This window comes from Musca domestica, unplaced genomic scaffold (genome assembly GCF_030504385.1).
Source record: "Musca domestica strain aabys unplaced genomic scaffold, Musca_domestica.polishedcontigs.V.1.1 48, whole genome shotgun sequence".
NCBI lineage: Eukaryota > Metazoa > Arthropoda > Insecta > Diptera > Muscidae > Musca > Musca domestica.
Window position 1 is genome coordinate 1,308,181 of NW_026712340.1, and position 18,686 is coordinate 1,326,866.

The following is an 18,686-nucleotide window of genomic DNA, read 5'->3' on the forward strand; positions in this document are numbered from 1 at the left end:
GGAATAACCCCAAAATTCAATCCTTCTTTCAGGGGATTTCCCCAGTACAAGAATTTTACCAAAAAATGAATATTGAACAAAACCAACTGTTGCATTTTAAAATATTTATTTGACATTATAAGACTCCACACATAATTGATTTTTTCTAGTTTCTTTGAAGTTGAGCTACCTTTCCTTAATTGTGGCTAAAAGCATAAAAATATAGGATATGGGGGTACCGTTATGTGGGGGCTATAAGATGTGTATCAGCATTGGCAATTTACTGTCATATGAGGCAGCACTCATGACGAACTTGAAATACCAAAGTTGAATACATTCCGGAAAAAACTGGGTCTGAAATCATCAAAATACCAAATATCGTGGAGTACAGTTATGTGGGTCCTATACCAAAAATTGGACCTATATTGATATATATATTGACACAAAATGTCATTTAAAAAACAACGTTTAAACTTTTGACTGAATTACCCAAAACAATTTAATTCTGTTATAACAGTCATATGGGGCTATGCCAAAACGTGAACGATAATTTCGTTCGGATGCTGCAGTGATTTCCACAGATGGGTGGACAGACCGAAAAACAGACAGACAAACGGGCCGACTTGGCTAAATCAACATGGAATTTTAAGCTGATCGAAAATATACATACTTTGTTGGGTCTAAAATGGATATGGGATATGGAGGCGTTACAAACAGAACGACGAACTTAATGTACCCTCCATATTTGGTATAGGGTACAATAGATCAGTCAAAAACGTAACGTAACGTAACGTACCGCCATTTTCCATCATCTCAAAAGGTATATAAACATGGTAGAAGAATACAGATAGATGCTCTATCGGAACAACTCTAGTTTAGTAAAAACTCTTAGATTTTTTCGAAATTTTTTCCAGAGGTAGGTATTTTTACGCTGATCCCGTGAAACTATTTTTTTCTTGGGGGACGGACCCGGGACCCCAGATTTTTGACCCGAAAGTCCGGGATCAAGACCCCGCCTGGACCCGGATCCACTTAACCGATATAGACAATATGGGTATCGATTGAAAGCTTATGGAAATACCTATCCAACAAGTGGTCACATGAAGGGGTAAATTTGAATGGTTCGGAAGTTATAGTCAAATTATCGATTTTTTGGACCCGAATTTTTTATGAAACCCCCAAAAAGTCAAAAAAGGGCCCATTATGGGGGTCAACAAAATTGTTTCCAAATTATAGCTGATATTCTTACCTTTCCAAAATGCTACAATTTGTGCTAATACCTTTTTCGGTTCCAGAGATATGGGTCTTTCCATCCGCATAACCCGATTCTAACCAGTTCATTAAAATGATGTTTTTAATAAAAAAAAAGTGTTTGTTTCGCGTAGCAGTCGTCGGAATAACAAAAGTTTTCTAAATTTGGCACTTTTTGTAAGTAGCCGGCCTTCGGCCGGGGCTTGAGATTTTCTCCTCTGGGTATGTCCCACACGGGCTAACGCGAACCAAAGTTTTCTAAATTTGACACTTTTTGTAAATAGCCGGCTTTTGGCCGGGGCTTGAGATTTTCTCCTCTGGGTATGTCCCACACCGGCTAACGCGAACCAAAGTTTTCTAAATTGGATACCTTTTGTAAGTAGCCGGCCTTCGGCCGGGGCTTTTGATTTTCTCCTCTGGGTATGTCCCACACCGGCTAACGCGAACCAAAGTTTTCTAAATTGGATACCTTTTGTAAGTAGCCGGCCTTCGGCCGGGGCTTGAGATTTTCTCCTCTGGGTATGTCCTAAACCGGCTAACGCGAACCAAAGTTTTCTAAGTTTGACACTTTTTGTATATAGCCGGCCTTCGGCCGGGGCTTGAGATTTTCTCCTCTGGGTATGTCCCACACGGGCTAACGCGAACCAAAGTTTTCTAAATTTGACACTTTTTGTAAATAGGCGGCCTTCGGCCGGGGCTTGTGATTTACTCCTCTGGGTATGTCCCACACCGGCTAACGCGAACCAAAGTTTTCTAAATTGGATACCTTTTGTAAGTAGCCGGCCTTCGGCCGGGGCTTGAGATTTTCTCCTTTGGGTATGTCCTACACCGGCTAACGCGAACCAAAGATTTTTGAATTTCATTCTTACGCAAAATATACCTTTTTTTATTGTTATGCGGATGGAAAGACCCATATCTCTGGACTCAGTAAAGGTATTAGCACAAATTGAACCTTTTTGGAAAGGTAGAAGTGTCAGCTATAATTTGGCATCAATTTTGTTGTCCCCCATAATGGACCTTTTTTTGACTTTTTGGGGGTTTTATAAAAAATCCGGGTCCAAAAAATCGATAATTTGACTATAACTTCCGAACCGTAACATCTTACCCCATCATGTGACCACTTGTTGGATAGGTATTTCCATAAGCTTTCAATCGATACCCATATTGTCTATATCGGGTAAGTGGATCCGGGTCTAGTCGGGGTCTTGAACCCGGACTTTCGGGTCAAAAATCTGGGGTCCCAGGTCCGTCCCCCAAGAAAAAAATAGTTTCCCGGGATCATGGTTAAAATACCTACCACTGAAAAAATTTTCGAAAAAATTGAAGAGTTTTTACTAAACTAGAGTTAAGCCGCTCTATCAAATATAAGTAGATTTTTATATGTTTTCTTATACGGCGTCATTCGGGGGATATTAAAATTAGCGTTTTTCAACAATTTTTGCAAATTTAAAAAATTCTTCATTCAACATTTTCACTTCCAAAATTGGTTTGACAGTTCATTGTCCCAGCAGCTATATTCCTATATTCTTCTACCATGTATGTAAATAACTGCAATGCATTTCCGGATTTCGCAAATCGAGGTGCTTAAAAATCGCACATGTAAACATGCTTTACAGCTCTGACCGACAGACAACAGCTGTGCTTGCATTCCCCACACAAAATCTATAATATGTTAAAAAGAAGAAGCATTTTTGCTCGTTTTCTTTGGTCTCTCATTCGTAACAAAACCATTTCGCCTTTTATCTTGATCTTTATTAATTCTCTCTCCTCTCCACTACTTGCAAATTAAATTGTTTATTTGGTATTTAAACACAAACGAGATATGAGATACAGTGACTAATTTTTTTAAGCGGACACGACACATCGTTAAGTTTTATCACAAAACATCCCCCCCTGCTTGGGTGCAAAGACGGCCATTAGGCAAAAAAGTAAAGAAAATAGAGATAAGAAAGATGAGTTCGGATAAAGAAAAGAAAGGATGGTTTTCCTCATTGACAAGACGAAAAAAATCCCAGTCACAGAATTCGATTAATCTGAGTGCCACCACATTCTACAACGATGAAAGTGAATTGCTACGTACATCCACTGCCGCTTCCTGTTCCTCTGTTATACAAAGCAATAACAATAATACTATTGGCACCACAGCTGAGGAAAATAGCAATGCCTCCTCATCATGCAATGTGGCTAGTGGAAGTGGTCGAAAACGCAAGGAAGAGAAAAATGCATTTCAACGATTCCGTAAGAAAATGGGTTTGCGTTTCTCGCTGCGCGGACGAAAATCGTTACCGGACGGTGATGGAGCAACAACGGATGCCTCATCGGAATTTACGACCACCTCGCCAATACACGAGCCGTTGAAATTCAATTTTAAGCGTAATTTAACAACCGAAGATGCCGATGTCAGTACGCCATTTTCCAATGATTTCAAACGTTTTATCAAAAAGAAATGGTTGGAACGGGAAGACGGACCGAACTGGATTATGTATTGGGCCAGTTGTGAAATGTTAAAGTAAGTATCAAGTTGTTTTTTAAGTTGTATAATATCAGAATAACATTTCGTTTTGTGTTTCAATTATTTACAGTCAAGTTTGGTATTGGGGTGAAATCTCCCGTCGCGATGCCCAAAAACAACTCACCGATAAACCAACCGGATCGTTCCTAGTACGTGACTCGGAGACAAGTGGTTGTCAATTTACATTATCATTTCGCATTATGACAGTTACTCTCCACTACCGACTCGAGTATCGCAATGACTATTGGCATTTTGAGGAATTGCAATATGAATCGATTGTTGAAATGATCGAGGATATATTGCATCGCTGTACAAATGATAATTTTGTATGCTTTGTTAAGGTACCCAATGAGATGCAGCCACCATTTCCGGTTATATTGAAATATCCCTTAAGTCGTTATTTAAATATGCCAACATTACAAGATCTATGCCGTCGAGTAATACAGCGTACAACCAAATACGAAGACATAACCAAATTGTCTGTACCACCTAGTTTACAAGAATATTTAGCGGAAAAAAGAGAACTAGTATTTTAGAAAAACTAGAGACATGATGATTTTTTTAGAAGTCAACAAAATAATCTCTATTATTACAAGAAAAAAATATTAAAAGAAAAAAAAACAACCAAAGATTTTACTATTTTATGGACACAAACAAACAAACACTGATATTGCAAAAGTCAAACTTATTTAAAAAAAAAAAAAGATTATAGAAAAAAATACGTTTTATTCTATTCACTGAAATGTATTCAAAAAATAGAACAATAGATATAATTTTACTACATCACTATTTAGTATTATTTCAACAAACAAAATATGTATTTTACAATGAATGTAATTAATGAACAACAACTATTGTTTTATGTCACAAACACACAAAAAGAAAGAAACTAATACATTGTCTTCCTTATGAAACAAAAAAAGAACAACAGAACTCTCGCAACAACACTAAGTTTTGTTTTAATATTAACTTTATCCTAATTTTTTGATACTTTCCAAAAACAAAGTAATTTGCAGCTTTATATTATATGATGGCTACTAACATTTTTTCTGTTTTATTATCGCTGTAATAAAAACAAAAACATTATTATTCATAGTTACTCTGTTACTAAATTTAGATGAAAAAACAAAAACATGTTAAGATTCTCGTTTAAAATACCGATCAACTTAGAATACGCCGTCGACATATGTTTATGTCATTAATTACTATTGCATTTGGTAAATATACGTACATAAATCAGATTTTGCTTTGTTTTTCTATATTTTATTTATTCTAATCGCATGTTGTGTCATATGTCATAATCAGTCTTATTTTAAATATTCGAATAGAAATTTTCACGTGGTAAAAGAGCTTTCTTTTTCATTCAAAATGTAGAGGGGGAAGCAAAAAATAATACCTAATTTTGTATTCCCCACTTATCAGTTAGGAAGAGGTAAAAGAAACCCATTTTTAAAAGTTCTAAAATTTGTTAAAGAGGTTCTATTAGAGAACTATAGAGCAGCCAATTATGTAAATTTTTTTCAGCACACCTTACTCGTGCATTTATGAGAATATCGACAGAAAAAAAAATAGTATATTTTAGATTGAAACCATGCAGCTGATTTGCGATGGTGTAGATTAAAGTGGATGGATCTCGACCAATAAAATTCGTATAAGACTGCATCCTACATCGGAGCTACTTGGAACCTATCTATCCAATCTACCCCTCCAAAAGAATATTAAAATGCCCATCTTTTATTAATAAATTGCGGATCTTGAATCTCACGATGATGTTGCACCTCCTTAAATCTATAACGTTTGAATGACGTTTACATCTATGCTGTCATCGGACAGAAATGGACTGTCATGTCCTAGGCTTTTCTGCAGAAAGACGTATTTGTTGAATCTCATGAAAGTGCCGAAGCAGTTGGCCAATATTGACCAATTCGCATCTGTCCTAAGACTGATAAAAATATAACAAGTGTCAGATTTGGAGTATATAGACTATTTTACTTTATATGAAATATGTGCAAATTTTTGGAAAATGTGGAAACACATGGTGAGTTGAAAAAACCGCAACCAATTTTAGACTGTTTTCATTTCTAAGTTAAGAAGCGACTTGATCGGAATCCGCGTCGAGTGGGTCATGAGCTGAACATATCGCAATGTTACATTCGGAAAATATTAAAAAATGAGCTCGTGGTAAAGTCATTGAAATTCCAAAAAGTGCATGAACTTACACCGCAACAGAAAGAAAATAGGCTCAAAAGAGCTAAAGAGTTGCTTCGCTTGGCCGAACTGCCGTGAACTGCCGAATTTGGTTTTATCCGATGGGAAAACATTCGTTGTCCAGCAGTTAGTAAACAAACAAAATGATCGTGTTTACTTGCCAAAGAGGTCAGCTGAAAATGTGCCCCTTCGGTTGGCCGACAGAACTCAAGCGCCGGTCATGGTGATGGTGTGGGCCGCCATAGCAGCCGATGGTCGCTCTCCGCTTGTATTAATCGACGTGGCATCAGAATAAATGCCGAATATTATCGCGAAAATATACTGCAGGGTGTATTAAAGCCTTGGGCACGCAAACATTTTGGCCACAGACCTTGGACATCCAACAGGACTCAGCACGCGCCACCCAAGAATGGTTACAAAATGAGGTTCCTCGCTTCATTACCAGCGCACAATCGCCACCAAAATCTACGGATACCAATCCGTTGGACTATTGGTCTGGAGTATTTTGGAAAGCAAGGTTGGCACTAAAAAATATCAAAGTGCCATCACCTCATTCAAGCGCTTCGCCGGGAATGGGCCAAAATACCGCAGAGCAACATTCGGGCAGCGTGTGACCGTTTCATTGGCCGTTTAAAGGCCATAATTCGTGCTAAAGGTGACCAATTCGAACAAATCTAAACTTAATATGATGGTATTTCCAACATTTTTTGCTTTCATTCAATAAAATTACTTGATGGAGTGGATTGTTATTGTCCATTTTCGTCCCTGGCCTAGCACTGCAAATATTACGATTCGCAAAGTTGGAGCAAAATTGGACTATCCGAACTCGCTGTAACTTTGACAATAATATTACGATGTGCCAAGATGAAACCAAATCGGATATTCTCTTCTAGAGTTATCGTGCGCACCAGTCAGACAGACGGACGGACATAGCTAGATCGATTCCAAATGTTCTGAAAAGGGTTTGGTCCAAAGAGACGTAGGTTCTAAAAACCGTTATTTCGATGAGGCACGTTTTAGTCGTATCAAATAATATACACCCTCTCCAGCCATATAGCTGAGGGTATACAAATAACAGTCTGTAATTCAAGTTTTAAAATAATTTGTTGGGAGCGACACATATTGTGAACTTATTATAGTAATATATGCTGATAAACATACTTTTAGGCGGGGTAAAAAAAAAAGAATTATTTAAACAGTAACTGACATCTCAGTAAAAGGGAATTACATGCGATTACTTTGGTGGAAGACTAAAAACTTTTGTCAATATTGGTCTAGTTTTTGAGTTTAAAATTTTCCTATTTTCCTTTTTTATTCTTAAATGAGTCATCAAGGACATCACACTAATGTCCTTCAATAGTTAAGATATCAATCGTATCGGACTTAAAAGTAAATACTTAACAATACTCGCTGTCGAGATTTTAAACTAAAACAATTTCTTGATTTCTTAACTTTAAACTAAGAACAACCCTAAAAACGGCACTGGGAAAGAGCACAGGCCCGGTATATTTAGATTTTGGTTGGCATTGCCATAGAACATGTACCTTCTATTCAGAAACTATTTTATGCGAGTATCTACAGAGTGGGATATTTGATCTATTATCAAATATATGTATTTTAATAATAAAAGAACATTTACAAATAAGAGGTATTTTCTCATTTATAAATATATTTTATTGGCTTTTTTAAACTTATATTTAACATAAATAAATTTAAAATCTGTTATTTATATAAGTCCGAGTCAGTAAGAAATAATCAAAATACAAATTTATTACAATTTTAAAGCATGCAAAAATATAAAATAGTTTATGTCTTTAATTGTCACGATTCAGCAATGAAAAAAAAAAACTAAATCTAAAAAAACACTAAACATTACAACAGACTTTGCTTATTCTTGGGTAATAATCTTGGCTGTATCATTTCATTGAATTTAATTTGGACAAATTTTTCATCGCACATTGAATTATCCAAGTAATTATTAAGATATTGATTCGATACAAAATGCAACTCTGAGTGACCATCTGCAAGGGAAAAAGTTTTATAAAATGTAATTTTAATACTGTTTTAAGCGAAGCTTACCTAAGATTAAAAACTTAATCGTTTTAGTACGATGTTGAATGCGTTCAGCTTTTCCAGCCAAAAATTTCGTGCAATCCGGATTACCATGGCGATTGGTGAAGGGGATCTTTAGAAATATGATAATGTACTATTAAAAATCAATACTTGAAAATGTTATATTAAAGTATACCTTGAATATCATAATATCACCAACATTGGGCATTTCTTTTGTATCTTTACACCAGGAAATAATTTGGCTTATTTTTACTATGCTGGATGTCGAGGATGATCGATTAAAAGTTGACGACTTCCTTTCAACTGTTTTATTAGAAAATGTTTGACTTTTGTTCACATCATCTGTCTCATTTAGATCAATGACTTCCTCCACGTCGGATGTGTCTGATATACACAGATCTTCAACAACTTTTTTGCTATTCTGTATTGTACTGGCATCATCTTCCTCTGTACTAAGATCTACACAATCTACTGAAAGAATACTAGATTCATTATTATATTTCGAATCGCTATTGTCATCCTCCTTCATTTCACAGGCGTCTTCAATATTTGTTATTTCCATCTCCGAAACCTCTCTATCATTGTTTGTTGTTGTTATTTCTTGTAGGACACCGTTTCCATTCGAAATTTTGGATACATAGACTTCTTTAGATTTATGGTCGGTGGTACCAATAGAGTTATTTGAATCAACCACACTTTCATCTTCATCTTGGACAATGCTATTATCTGCCATAGTTTGATTGTTGGGTCGTGATCCCATTTCTGTGTCATTTGCCTCCTCTAATATGTTCTTTGATGTCACAGATTTTCTCACCACATCAACAGCTTGAATAAGAATATTTTCTTGTATCTCTATTGTTTTTTTCTTTGATTTACTACATTCTTTCATATTCTTGTTTTTAATGTGCAGGATTCTAGGTATTTTTGTATCCATACTTTCCATTTGACATCGGAACACAATATTAATAGGAGGATTTTTATTTTCTTTTTCTTGTACATTGACTGTTGTGTTGGTAGTGGTGGATATTTCTCCAGACTCATTAAAGAATAAATGCCTAGAATTAGAAGATTTCGAGTTTCTAAAGGGATTTTTTGATGATCTCTTTGGTGGTTTGTTAGATTGGATCGAATTGTTTATAAATGTTGAAGACGGCAGATTACTATTGCGGGCTGGAGGTGAAGATTTGTCCACTGGAATAAATAATATACATGTCATAAATTTGCTTGGAGTTGTATAAATTATGTACTTACTAGAGTTTTCTGTTAGGGATTTTAATTCCTTCTGCTTTCTTTTGCGTATCTCAGAAGTTTCGTGTTTATCAATAACTTGTTCGACCTGATTATCAACCATAACAGATATATTTTTGGATATATTTGGCCCTTGATTTGTAATTGTAGTATCGTCGTTTGAAGACATTGTATCATCGTCTGCATCCTTGTCCAATCCACTATTTTCTACAATTGAAATAGAAGCCTGTTTTGATTTTTTACTCTTCCTACTCGATTTCGATGAAACAGTAGATGGTGGTGGCATCTGTTCATTACTAGTACTGGTTATTTCTGAAGATTTATTGACACGCCTTTCATCTTCCCGAATTGTAGCATTTATGGCTATGCAGTTCTTTACACGTTTAGAGCAATTGTTCGGTGTGGATGTATTAAAATCACCCAACGAACGGTATTTACGTTTCTTTTTTACATCAACACAGTCTTGTGGTTCCAAAGCACCACTTTGATCATTGGCACTATCACTGTGTGCAATCTCTTCTTTGCCGCTACATGATTCTTTATGTTTAGCAGATTTTCTACTTTTCCTCTTCTCCAGTGACTCCTTCGGTACAAATGCCCTGAAAACCAGACGGATATTAACCGAAAACAATCAAAAGACGTCATAACTCACTTCAGCTCCTTGCAAAATTTTAATATTTCAATTGGTTCCTGTAAAAACATAAATTATGAATGGACATTAACAATATTTTTTATGATACCCTTACATTCGGATGAAGAAAACAACCTTCATTCAAAAATCGGACAGAATCCACTTCGAAGAGCGACTCGACCCGCTTTTGTAGACACTTTACATGAGTCCACACAGATGTGTCAACCATAAGGAGTACCATTTGTCGTTCGTCCTCGAAAAATGTTGAAAGATCAATTTTAATGCTAAATTTACTCATTTTTAAAACATTTAAGACAACACAAATATAGTCAATATAGTTTATATAGTTTAAAAGACAACTTCGTTCTAATAGACCGGCAGCGTCAAATGCATAAGAAGATTATTTTTTTTTTAATATCGATTCCGATATTTTCTATTATCGAAACATATCGGAATCGATATTTAAAAAAACTGTAAAATAATAATCGTATGCGGTTTATGTGGCGTTTCCACTTCACTTGATTCTCTCTCTATTCCATGTTTGACCCTTAACTTATGAGAGCGCTGGAAACAAAAATGAAAAACGTCAAAAAAAATGTAAATGTTTTTTCAAATATAAGTAGACCTTTATATGTTTTCTTATACTACGTCATTCGGAGGCTATTGTTATTCGCAGTTTCAACAATTTTTACAAATTTAAATAATTTTTCATTCAACATTTTCAATTCCAAAATTGGTTTGACAGTTCATTGTTCCAGCAGCTGTGTCGACGCGTCTACCTATATTCTTCTACCATGGTTTGGGACATAAAAAAGGATGTGTGATGCATTTTCATGGCAAGATTCGCATAACAAGGATGGTTTAACATTCATTTTTGCTAGTGTTTCAGGGCAGAAGCAATGTCCGCTGAGGATTCTATTTATTTTATTATATTATAGGAGGTCCAGTAGAATTATGCAACTATTTTTTTCTTGACACTTTTGGAAACATCTTGTAGAAAAGAGAACTACTCCCGTCTGCTTCGGCTTGATAATTTTCAACCCATTGCAATGGAATCAGCTATTGGCCAAGACAAATTACAACGAGAACCGATATTTATCGATAATGCTATCGGTAGTTTGCCGGCTCAAACACTCTACTTTGCCCGTAAAGACTCAGCTGGAAAGGATGTTTGCACACAAATTTGTAAAAATTCACAAAAATCTGAAAATTCTGAATGATGCCGGCATCATTAAACGTTTCTACAGCAAGAAGAACCTCCTGGCCCTATCTGAAAGAGGTTTCTTTCAAGATTTGTTTCCCGATACTGCAGGGTGGGTACAATTTCCATTGGGTCATAATCTAACCCTTATTGTGTAATTATTTATTTTCATTACAACTCCGCAGGCCTCAAATGACCAAAATGTTTGAAAAATCTCCACAAACTATTTATGCAGGCTTCGATCCGACAGCAGACAGTTTACACATAGGTAATTTATTGGTTATTATGGGATTGCTACACTGCCAAAGGGCCGGACATCAACCAATTGCCTTGCTGGGTGGTGCGACCGGTCTGATTGGAGATCCCAGTGGTAGAAAAACAGAACGAAGCCAGCTACAAGAGGCTATAGTGGAAAATAATCTAGCATCGATAAGACAACAATTGGAAAAAATATTCCAAAATCACCAAGATTGCCTTTGGGATGATCGGAAATACAAAACACCGAGATGCCCCTTAATGTAATGACTATCAAACTAAATGCTTGTGATGTGTTGCTAACTTTCAATATTTCTTTTAGTATAGTGAACAATGCTGACTGGTATCGGAACTTAAATATCATAGATTTCATATCGAATACCGGCAGACATTTTCGTCTTGGCCAAATGCTTTCCCGGTCTTCGGTACAATCACGCCTGGAAACCGAAGGTGGTATGAGTTTTACAGAGTTTACCTACCAAACATTTCAAGCCTACGATTGGTTGCATTTATTGAGGACATATAATTGTCGGTTTCAATTGGGCGGGTCTGATCAAATGGGTAATCTCATGTCAGGCCATGAACTCATTAGTCGAGCCGAAAAGAAAGATGTATTTGGCCTAACATTACCGATTGTAACAAACGAAGAAGGTGACAAATTTGGCAAGTCAGCCGGCAATGCAGTGTGGTTGGATGATCGAAAGACATCCGCATTTTCATTGTATCAATTCTTTGTGCGACGACCCGACTCCGAAGTAGAAAAGCTATTGAAATTGTTCACATTTATACCACTGAATGAAATTGAGTACCTGATGCAGGAACACCAAAAAGAACCCGAGAAGAGGAAAGCACAGACTATGTTGGCAGAAGATGTGACATTGTTGGTGCATGGAGGTAAGATTTTATAATAATTAAAATTTAACACACATTTTGATGGAATTTTCCTAATTGCAGAAAAGGGTTTGAAACAAGCCGAAACAGTGACTAATGCCCTGTATCACGGAAATGTTGATGGTTTGGCCGAATTGAATCCTCAAGAAGTTCAACAGACGTTGAGTGGAGCTACATTGGTGGACATTTTAGCAGAACCTGAAATGACAATGTTAAAACTGGCTATGCAAGCTAAATGCTTTCCAACAGAATGTAAGTATTTTGACTTAACACGCATTAGTTTTTTTACTATGAGCTTTTTCCTTTAGCCGATGCCACACGGATAATATCTGCTGGCGGATTCTATGTCAATCAAAAGCGTTGTCAAAATATATCCGAAGTGATCACCAATGGCGTTCATGTACTCAAAAATGGCATTACTATCTTGAGAGTGGGAAAACGTAATTTCTATGTTGTTCGGTGGCTAAAATAGTTAATAAAGTTCAATGTTGTTTCTTAAATTAGAATTGCATTTATTATTTGGCTTTCGGTGGACCTGCAGAAATTTTTTTCTGTCTTCGTTTGTTGGCCAGTGGCTTTCTCGTCTTATCGTAGAATTTACCACTTTTGGTAAACAATTTATTCTCATTACGCATTTCAGCTAGCTTTCGATTTTTCTGTTTCATAATGTTTTTCTTATTGGCGGATTTCTTCTTTCCTGCCTCGGAGAATTGTACTTTTATCCATTGGCCTTGCAATTCGGTATTGTGCAGTTCCAAAGCTTTGCCAAACGACTCGATATCATTCATTTCGACAAAGGCAAAGCCCGAACTTCTCTTTTTGGGTATGCGAACAGAACGCACTGTACCAGCTTCACTGAAATGTTCTTCCAAATCGCTTTTTGTGGTTTCAAAATTGAGATTGGTTACGTAGAGAACATATCTGTTTGTCTTTGAAGCACCTTTCATCAGTTGAGCCAGTTGATCTTTTGAAATGGATTTCTTGCCAAATGGATTAACATAACCAGTTTTGGGTGGAGCACCTAAGCCATCTACCTCGGGTTGGTTCCCTTCGCCATTGTGCATGTCTGTGTCTTCCTTATCTTCGCTATCATCGGAATTTTCTTCATCCATGCTGTCATCTTCATCAGCTTCCGATGCGCCTTCCTCATCACTTTGATTCTTTTCTTCATATGTTCCGTCCAAAATCTCTTTCCGCTTTACATCATCAAAGTTTCCCAATAAGTCAGCAGAATCATCATTCACAGGTTTCCGTATTTTGTCGGGCTTGACGAACTCTTCCACATTATAGTCACTATCGTCGTCAGACTGCAGTGAAGAAATTGTTGTAATTGTTATTGGTTAAATATATGATTCAATTGTCAACCATGAGGGAGGTTTTGCTCACCATTTTATGTGATTTTTAATAGATAAAATACAATAAATTAACAAATTAATAAAAAATCCAACCAACGCACGTTTCCGAGAATAATAAAAACAACGTGGAAAAGCGATATGGCATCTTTACAAATGCGAAATTGAAAGAAAGGTAATAGATATAATAAAGATGTAGAATCAAAACAGAAAGGCCATCGACATTAAGAGGTCTTTAGATCGAAAACCGTCTAATATGGCATCTCTAAAATGATCAATAATTTAATCAATTTTATGTGAAATTGTTATGTGAAAATGTAGAAAATTAAATTTGCAATAAAAATTCATCCATTAAATATTAAAATTACCTTAAATTCGACATAGCGTACACAAATGGCCAAATATATTAATATTTTTGTATTATTAATTTTTTTTAACATACAAAAAAGTTATGATTCAATTTTTTATATTGAAACTATTCAACCTTTAAATTTCGTGTGCTCGACGTTTTTGTATAACATTCATATAAATTCAGGTGATTTACTTGTTTGGCGATAACGTCGACCGAGTACACCGAATTTTAAGTAACGCAGTAAAATTTAATATAATCACATTTTAATCAGAGAAAATAAAAACACATATGCTTCTTTGTAATAGCAAAAATCGTGAGTCGTATCTAAAATGACAAACATGGTGGCAGCCCATTGTACAATTTTGGAATAAATCAGTATTGTCCTACTAATTTAGTTTCAATCTGGTGGAATAACCCCAAAATTGCATGCTTGTTTCGCGGGTTTTCCCCAATATAATAATTTTGTTAAAAAAATAAGATAAAAAACCAACTGTTGCATATTTAAAAGTTTATTTGACACCAATAAGACTTCAGCACCGAGTTGAATTTTTCTAGTTTCTTTGAAGTTGAACAAACTTTCTTTGGGCGTACATTAAAGGTAATAACCTTTTTGCCGTGGAATTGGAAGAATGATCAGTGTAGATCATATTGTTGAAAGAAAATCCAGGCATATAATTCATCTTTCGCGCCTTTTAAACAATATTCAAAATAATGAAAAATATTAAATTAATTAGAACCACCTGGGGCTGGATTCTTGTTCTATGAAAAAATTAAATGAAAAATATTTCCTTTATAAAATTTTTCATTTGACATTTCTTTCCTTTATAAAAGTTTTCATTTCACATTTTCATAGAACAAGAATTGAGGCCCTGCTGCATCCACTTTTAAATAATTCTGACAGAAAGCGGGAAAGCAGAAAGCAATAGGTATACCCTTTATTGATATAAAATTTCACTTCAGGGCAATGTGAACATATTTGGTCTGTTCCAGAACTGCAAGAATGTAAATGTTTTTACTACGATAACCGATTTTCCCTTTATGATACCGGCATATATTGCAAAACTAGTAGATTCTTGCTGGTACTGGAACAGAGCATTTATTGCCTAATAATAGAAAAACAAACGCCGTTGTACTTAACAAAACGCCAAAGGCGATGGTTCGGAAACTTTTTTCGGTTAAGGAACAACGACACCACGTTAGATAATATATTCGTATATTTCATATTTCCTAAAATTGCAAAATGTAGAATACTTTATGTATGTTTGCTGTTTGGTTTCAACTTGAAAGGGATGTTGCCTTTTCCACGATTTTCTAGCGATTGCTTGAAGTGTTGAGAGACTAGGACCAACAGCTAACAACTGTACATTCAGGGGAATGATGTGAAAGCATTAAAATTAAATATTTTAAGAACTATTCTTCTGCATTTTCAATTTAATGATCGAAATTCCAAAAATGTATATTTTTCAAATCAAAATAATTTATTGAAAATTAATTATTTTGCTTACATTTTTGGACATTTAACTCTGACACTTGTATTACGTACAAAAACAAATTTGTATGTGGTTGTTGTTACGATTGTTGTACAACAACACTTGCTGTTACCTGTATTTTTCTACCATGGGTCTGTTTCAGGGGCTGGATTCTTCTTCTTTATAATTTTTTTCATTTGACATTTTTCTCCTTTATAAAAGTTTTCATATCACATTTTCATAGAACAAGAATTGAGCCTCAGAACTGCAAAAATCTAAAAGTTTTTACTACGATAACCGATTTCCCTTTATGATATCGAAGAAAGTTGCAAAAATATTAGATTCTTACAGGTACTGGAACAGACCAATGAATGACGAATGTGCCGTTTGAACTGGTTGATTCGTGTATGTAATGTGGCGTTTCCACTGCACTTGATTCGGTCTCTATTCATTGTGTGACCCTTAACTATCTTAACTATGAAAAAACTACCGAATTCTTCACACAAAATTTCCCGAGCGAACACTCATATTTGTACATTGTTCAAATCAAATCACTCTCAAAACAACGAAAAAATATGTCCCATCCCTAACAAATGAGAGTATTTATCGAAAAAATAAATTATGACATTTAAAAATTAAATATAGAAAAATTTAATGAAATTTTAAAATTTTTTGGGAAGACTGAAAATTATGAATGAAAACTACAATGTTGAATGGCGTATGTACATTAAAACGAAAGTACATTTTGTTTTCTCCCTCTCTCATTCGAGAACGCATTGTGTCCACGACTTGAAATGTCCACAGAAAACTGCAAACAAAAGAGGCAATATTTTCAAAATGTTTGTATGGGCAGAAAAAATGTTTGACAAGTGTCTCTCCAGCAGAATTTAAGAATGGAATAACAAAAAAATATGTTCAAAATGTCAACATTTACACAAAAAATGGAAAACCTGAATGAAAATTGTAAAATTAATGATATAATAAATCTTTGGGAGGATATTTGAAAAAAGGAATTGTTTTACTATGAATTACGACTCGTGCCGTATGAACGGGTTAATTCGTGTACACGATTCTAAGAGCGAACAAAGTGATTGAAAGTGTAACGAGAACACAGCATAAATCTGGTGCGATGACAAATTCCAGTGGAAACATGTTATCATTTCATCCGATAAATCGAAAGAAACAACTATTACTCGATATCCTCTTTTTTAATAAATTATCTATGCTATCGATATTAACATCGGTTGTTTTCCACATTCAACCTCGACGTTTTTAATATTAATATTATTAATATTAATAATTAAGTGTAATAATACTATTAATACTACTAAGAACGGCTTCCAAATATTTGGTGGCTACATCATACATCCACGTGCACTGAACTCAATTGAGGGTAGATTGGAAATTGCACTGATTCACTACAATGCAGCAACAACAGATTATGCCCCGAGTTGGACCACCTGGGACACCAACTGGTTCCTCGTCGCGTACAATGTCGTTTGTTGACAAGCAAAAATACATTGAAGACTATGACTTTCCCTATTGTGATGAATCTTCGAAATATGAGAAAGTTGCGAAAATTGGTCAGGGTACATTTGGCGAAGTATTCAAAGCCAGAGAAAAGAAAAGCAATAACAAATTCGTGGCCATGAAAAAAGTTCTTATGGATAATGAAAAAGAAGGTGTAAGTATGGAAGCAATCTATTTTTGTGTGTTTTAACTTAAAATGTATGTTCTTTCTTAGTTCCCCATCACTGCCCTCAGAGAAATTAGAATCCTGCAGCTTTTGAAACATGAAAATGTTGTCAACTTAATAGAGATTTGTCGCACTAAGGCAACGGTCAGCAATGGATATCGTTCAACATTTTATTTGGTTTTCGATTTTTGTGAACACGATTTGGCTGGTTTGCTGTCAAATATGAATGTTAAATTTAGTTTAGGTGAAATTAAGAAAGTAATGCAACAATTGTTGAATGGTCTCTACTATATACACAGTAATAAGGTATGTATTGCATTTAAAAACAATGCAAGGTGTCCATCTCAACAAAACGTTTTCTTTTAGATATTACATCGTGACATGAAGGCTGCCAATGTTCTTATAACCAAACATGGTGTCCTCAAGTTGGCCGATTTTGGTCTGGCCCGTGCCTTTAGCATACCCAAAAATGATGCAAAAAATCGTTATACAAATCGTGTGGTCACATTGTGGTACAGGCCACCGGAACTGCTGTTGGGTGACCGAAATTATGGACCACCTGTGGATATGTGGGGAGCTGGTTGCATTATGGCAGAAATGTGGACACGTTCGCCTATAATGCAGGGAAATACTGAACAACAACAGTTGATATTAATTTCTCAGTTATGTGGTTCCTTTACCCCGGACGTGTGGCCTGGTGTGGAAAAACTGGAGCTATACAAGACCGTTGAATTGCCTAAGAATCAAAATCGCCGGGTTAAAGAACGTCTAAGGCCATATGTAAAGGATCCCTATGGCTGTGATTTATTAGACAAACTGTTAACTTTAGATCCGAAAAAACGTATCGATGCTGATACCGCCTTAAATCATGACTTCTTCTGGACTGATCCAATGCCCTGTGATTTGGGTAAAATGTTATCACATCATTTGCAAAGTATGTTTGAGTATTTGGCCCAGCCACGGCGGACAAATCAAATGCGTAATTATCATCAACAAATGGCGACAATGAATTCAAAGCCTCCCGATAATACCATGATAGATAGAGTGTGGTAAAATCTTTTAGAATATGTTCGTCTGTTAGTTGAAGGTCAGCTAATATCATATTTATAGAAGTTATATGAAACAAATTAATACTGATTTTGTCATTGAATTTTATACAGAGTGTTTGGTTCGAAAGTATCCCAAACAGAATATATTTTATTACAATTATTTCTAAGTGTTCTTGTACTACCTAATAGCTTGTAAGAAAGTGTTATAATTTGAATTTAGAGTTTTTTTTTCAATTCCATTTTTAAAGAAATTTATTTGTACCAAAAACAAATAAAACCAACATTAAGTGAACAATTTGAGAATGTCCCGTTTTTTTATTTTACCAATTTAGGTTTGATTTATTAATGATTATGAGGGATTTCTAAAAATTACAATAATTATAGGTTTGATTTTTAATTAAGATGAAAAATTGGATTTTCAATTTACCAAATAAACAATCAGCAAATGTGGTACTTTTCTTGAATTTTCAATTTAATGACCGACAATTTAGATCAGTCGACAAGTGCGTAGTACAACAA

The 18,686-nt window shown here is 35.2% G+C and overlaps 5 protein-coding genes across 5 annotated transcripts; 3 read left to right on the forward strand and 2 right to left on the reverse strand.

Moving 5' to 3' along the window:
* The first annotated feature begins 2,971 nt into the window (after positions 1–2,971).
* On the forward strand, positions 2,972–4,983 carry LOC101892305 (uncharacterized). Its single transcript, XM_005175958.4, has 2 exons — positions 2,972–3,739; positions 3,813–4,983. Exons 1-2 carry the CDS (start codon positions 3,183–3,185, stop codon positions 4,276–4,278), a joined length of 1,023 nt encoding a protein of 340 aa, XP_005176015.1. The 5' UTR covers positions 2,972–3,182; the 3' UTR covers positions 4,279–4,983.
* Positions 4,984–7,601: 2,618 nt separating this feature from the next.
* LOC101898058 (coilin) lies at positions 7,602–10,301 on the reverse strand. The gene is made up of 6 exons (XM_011296282.3): positions 10,018–10,301; positions 9,924–9,961; positions 9,275–9,870; positions 8,199–9,214; positions 8,030–8,135; positions 7,602–7,971 (listed from the first exon to the last, which is right to left on the reverse strand). The coding sequence occupies exons 1-6, from the start codon at positions 10,198–10,200 to the stop codon at positions 7,823–7,825; spliced, it is 2,088 nt and encodes a 695-aa protein (XP_011294584.1). The 5' UTR covers positions 10,201–10,301; the 3' UTR covers positions 7,602–7,822.
* A 677-nt stretch (positions 10,302–10,978) lies between these two features.
* LOC101898237 (tyrosine--tRNA ligase, mitochondrial) lies at positions 10,979–12,749 on the forward strand. The gene is made up of 5 exons (XM_005175995.4): positions 10,979–11,215; positions 11,289–11,621; positions 11,681–12,252; positions 12,313–12,501; positions 12,558–12,749. The coding sequence occupies exons 1-5, from the start codon at positions 11,007–11,009 to the stop codon at positions 12,719–12,721; spliced, it is 1,467 nt and encodes a 488-aa protein (XP_005176052.3). The 5' UTR covers positions 10,979–11,006; the 3' UTR covers positions 12,722–12,749.
* Positions 12,738–13,781, reverse strand: LOC101892648 (uncharacterized). The gene is made up of 2 exons (XM_005175960.4): positions 13,636–13,781; positions 12,738–13,556 (listed from the first exon to the last, which is right to left on the reverse strand). The coding sequence occupies exons 1-2, from the start codon at positions 13,636–13,638 to the stop codon at positions 12,765–12,767; spliced, it is 795 nt and encodes a 264-aa protein (XP_005176017.1). The 5' UTR covers positions 13,639–13,781; the 3' UTR covers positions 12,738–12,764.
* Positions 13,782–16,660: 2,879 nt separating this feature from the next.
* LOC101892825 (cyclin-dependent kinase 9) lies at positions 16,661–18,470 on the forward strand. Its single transcript, XM_005175961.4, has 3 exons — positions 16,661–17,106; positions 17,167–17,424; positions 17,485–18,470. The coding sequence occupies exons 1-3, from the start codon at positions 16,846–16,848 to the stop codon at positions 18,169–18,171; spliced, it is 1,206 nt and encodes a 401-aa protein (XP_005176018.1). The 5' UTR covers positions 16,661–16,845; the 3' UTR covers positions 18,172–18,470.
* Positions 18,471–18,686: the final 216 nt, after the last annotated feature.